Consider the following 4,367-nt stretch of genomic DNA (forward strand, 5'->3'; position numbering starts at 1 on the left):
AGGTGGAGGAATGAGGTAATGTTAGGCCTCCGATTATACTGCAGTATCAAAGAAGGAAGAATAAGGGTAATATGAAAAGTAGAAGTTGCGGCGGTTAAAGAGGTTAGGGACCACAGTTAAGTGACTTTCAATTCGGTTAGGAGAAGTTTTCATTTAAAAGAAGAGGAAAGTGGAAAGAGGAGGCATTGAAGAACTGAATATTTTGGGTGAGGAAAGTGAGCTCTCGTATGTGGGTGGAGAATTCGGGTTAGATTGATCGTGTAAAGACAACGGAGGAGTATCACTCATCGTCTACTTCATCTACTAGGCGATCGTGTAGAAGAGTCCCAGTGATTGTGTAGTAAGTGTAAGCGATCGTGTAGTAAGTGTAAACAATCGGGTAGAAGATAGCGTGATCATGTAGAAGATAACGCGATCGTGTAGAAGATGGAGCGATCTGTAGTTGTTGTTTGTTTGTTATCGTTTAGCAAAGTATATGTAAATCATTTAGCTGATTTGATATTCGATTGTGTAATCACACTTTATCAATAAATACATTTTAAACGATCAATTTCCTATCAGTTGGTTGATCATCAATGCATGCTAGGTTGAATGTTCAATTTGATAGATTGCATATTTAACCAGACTTATGGTATTGAATCATTGTTAATCTCTCATGAGAAAAGTTAGGTTAATAATGAAAGTTGTTTCTTCTTATTTTGGTTTCAAGAGATTAGTAATCAATAAAGTTCGCATGAGAAAAGTTTATTATTGAAAGATAATGAACCAGAAAAACGTTCATGATGAAAAAATTCCATAAGAATTTAATAAAAAGGAAGTACAACTCTATTTAATGTGACAACTACAAAAAGACTTACGAGAAGAGAAGCTAGAATCAGAGCTGTTAAACTATAGAACTTGCAAATTAAAAACGAGGAACGTAACTACAATTCAAGTGCTAGAAGTCAAAAGGTAAACAGAATTAAACAGACCTATAGCTGAAATATCTTCACGAATTCAGTAAATAAGTTCTTCATTTATCTTCATAGTCCATAATTCTCCTTCTAATTTTCTTCTTCTCTAATCGATCTTGATTCTAATGCGCTACCATCTTTTTTATTGTATTTTGATATCTCTAATGTTGCTTTATGTATTGTATTTCAATATTGTACTGTATTTTAAACTATTGTCATTAACTTGACATTTTATGCTTCTTGGTAGATTATACTTAGTATCTTTATATCAATCTACATATATCCTAAAGGAAATTGTATCACCAACATATCAATATCCTAATTTTTAGAAATTAACGCATCGTCATATCCTATCGTATTTGTATCCGTATTTATGCTTCATAGCTCCCAGTAAACATGTAAAGGAAATGCATCCTAAGTTTGTTGATTATTAAAGTTTTGCTAGTTGAGGCATTATAACTTTGACCTTCCAAAAGGTTAAAAGTTAAAATCACTACTAAACCAACATGTTGTTGAACTTAATTAAAAAAAATCAAAATTAGTCTAATGACCTCTCTTAAAAGCCATAATTTTGAAACCTCATCCGTTGGAAGTATAATTCTTCAATCATAAAGATGAGAATTCATTTCAAAATATGCAAATGTATTTGAAGTTGATATTTCTACCTCGTTTTGTTGAGAGTAGTCATTCTAGAGAATACTTCTAACTTTATGAGAATTTATTTTCATGTAGACTTTTAGAAATGAGACAACGAATCAATAGAAAATTCCAAAAGGTCATTTTTCAGCTTGGAAAATTGTCAGGCAAATTCAAGAGCTCCAGCCATTTACCCTGCTGTCCTCCAATCCCTTCTTTCCATACAGCTTCCTCATCACTGTTTATTCACATTAGTTCTCTCTCCGAGAGAGAGAGAGAGAGAGAGAGAGAGAGAGAGAGAGAGAGAGAGAGAGGAAGAGAGGGAGGGAGGAGGGGAGGTGAGGAGAGGGAAGGGAGGGAGGAGATTTAAAGACTCATTATTTTATAAATTCAAGTCTTCTCCTTCATGGCTGTCTTGCATCTCTTCATCCATGTCTCCAATGGAGGTCTCAGTTCTCACCTCTCCAAACCTTTTCCTCCACATCTTCTGCTACTATAACCTCTTGTGGAGCCTAACCAACCCAGGTCCAGTCTTAGCCACCATTTCTTCTGAGAACTTAACATTCAGCCTAGTTGATTTTGACCCAAATGGTCACGACATTCATTATGAAGGAGATGCATACCCTTCCCACAATGTCATTCAGCTTACCATGAACCAGAGAGACATGCCTCCCAATGGAAGCGTTGGTCGTGCAACATACAAAGATCATCTTCATCTTTGGGAGAGTGGCCAAAGGAATCTTGCAGATTTCACCACCGAGTTCTCCTTCACAATTGACTCACAACACAGTCGCACTTACGGTGACGGCTTTGCCTTCTTCATTGCCCCTGTGGACTCGAGGCTTCTACCTTACTCAGGAGGTGGCAACTTTGGTCTCTTGAGCTCCAACAAGAGTGATCCAGATGTAATCTCAACAACTAACTTTGTTGCTGTCGAGTTTGATACCTACACAAATGCATGGGACCAGTCGGGGAATCACATCGGCATTGATGTCGACTCTGTTAAATCTCTGAGCTCTACTTCATGGTGGTGGAGTGACATAGAAAATGGTGGGAAAGTTAAAGCAGCGATAAGTTACAATTCAAGCTCCCACAATTTGACTGTTTACTTAGTTGATGAAAGAGATTCTGAAGTTTCTCCGACGAACTCTTCTAGCTTCACTTTCAATATTGATTTGAGAGACCATTTACCAGAATGGGTAACAATTGGCTTTTCAGGATCAACCGGATCTTTCTTCGAGATTCAGACAATTAGCTCATGGAGCTTCAGCTCTAGATTACAGGTTGAAGTCAATGTTACCAACTCAACTGAACCAGCTAGCTCTCCTGTTAACTCCAAGAAAGGAATCAATATGAAATGGTTCGGGATAATCTTCGCAATGGCACTTTCACTCTTGCTAATTTTGGGGTTTGCTTGGTTTTGGATATGGATGAAGAGAACTAGCAGAAGAAAAAGTGTGAGAAGGAACCAAGAGGAAGATTTCGAGAACGAAACAGGGCCAAGGAAGATTTCATATAAAGACCTATTAGCAGCGACCAACAAGTTTAGTGATGAAAATGTGTTGGGACAAGGAGGATTTGGCAAAGTATACAGAGGGTTTCTAGACGACAAGGAACTTGATGTAGCAGTGAAAAGAATCACCCCAAACAACCTCCATCAAGGGTCAAAAGAGTTTGCATCAGAAGTGAAAACAATCAGCAAATTAAGACACAAGAACTTAGTAGAGCTAATTGGGTGGTGCTGCAACAAACACCAAGAATATCTCATAGTCTACAAATTCATGCCTAACAAAAGCTTAGATTTCCACCTCTTCCAGCAAAACAACCTCCTAACATGGGATCACAGATACAAAATCACAACAGGTTTAGCCTCAGCACTACACTATCTACAAGAAGAACAAGATCCATACATACTACACAGAGACATAAAATCAAGCAACATCCTATTAGACGGCGAATTCAACGCCAAACTCGGCGATTTCGGGCTCGCTAAACTCGTCGATGATGGAAAACAATCAATAACCACCATACTACGAGGAACAGAAGGCTACGTCGCACCAGAGTACCTGGACAGCAGCGTGGCAAGTAAAGAATCCGACATCTACAGCTTCGGCATCGTGTGTTTGGAAATCGCCTGCGGAAAACAAGCCCTAGGTGAAGCCAGAGAAGACGGAAAGAAATGTTTGATAAAACTGGTTGAATGGGTTTGGGATCATTACCAAAGAAGAAGTGTACTTGAAGCCGCCGACCCGAAATTGCGCCAATATTTCAAGAAAGAAGAGATGAAACAACTGTTGATCGTCGGACTTGCCTGTGCTCAGCCGGATTTCTGTCTGCGGCCTTCCATCAAACAGGTAATCGACATGCTTAACTTCAAATCGCCATTGCCGAATCTGCCATTGGAATATCCAGGATTATCTAGATCTGCAGTGTTTTTGAGTGCGGAAATGGAATCTTTACAACCATCGTCGTGTTTACAGAGCGGAAATCTTCATGGCAAAAGTATTTCTTCTAAGAATTCCACTGCTTCTTCTACTTTTTCGAATTTGGGTTAAATTCAATCGCCTCAACAACTGTGAAATCTTCTTCCTTTGTTCTTATTTCTTGTTTCGGGGTTCATTTTCTTAGAACGATTTTTTGTGTTCGTGAACTTTCTGATTCGGTAACTTTTAACTAGATTTTGAAATGTAACAATTTAAATTATTTGGAAATTCGTGACCATTTAATTCTCAGTTTCATGAATAGCTAATGGATGGCCAAATGTGTTCTTAGATTGTA

The 4,367-nt window shown here is 38.2% G+C and overlaps 1 protein-coding gene across 1 annotated transcript; it reads left to right on the forward strand.

The window, feature by feature from the left end:
• Nucleotides 1–1,644: 1,644 nt before the first annotated feature.
• LOC120078657 (L-type lectin-domain containing receptor kinase IX.1-like) lies at nucleotides 1,645–4,367 on the forward strand. The gene has a single exon (XM_039032949.1). It carries the CDS (start codon nucleotides 2,021–2,023, stop codon nucleotides 4,142–4,144), a length of 2,124 nt encoding a protein of 707 aa, XP_038888877.1. The 5' UTR covers nucleotides 1,645–2,020; the 3' UTR covers nucleotides 4,145–4,367.

The sequence above is a fragment of the Benincasa hispida genome, chromosome 5 (genome assembly GCF_009727055.1).
Source record: "Benincasa hispida cultivar B227 chromosome 5, ASM972705v1, whole genome shotgun sequence".
Classification (NCBI taxonomy): domain Eukaryota; kingdom Viridiplantae; phylum Streptophyta; class Magnoliopsida; order Cucurbitales; family Cucurbitaceae; genus Benincasa; species Benincasa hispida.

Excerpts from the sequence above, each read along its gene's own strand:
- LOC120078657 (XM_039032949.1), top strand. The coding sequence starts at position 2,021 with ATGTCTCCAATGGAGGTCTCAGTTCTCACCTCTCCAAACCTTTTCCTC.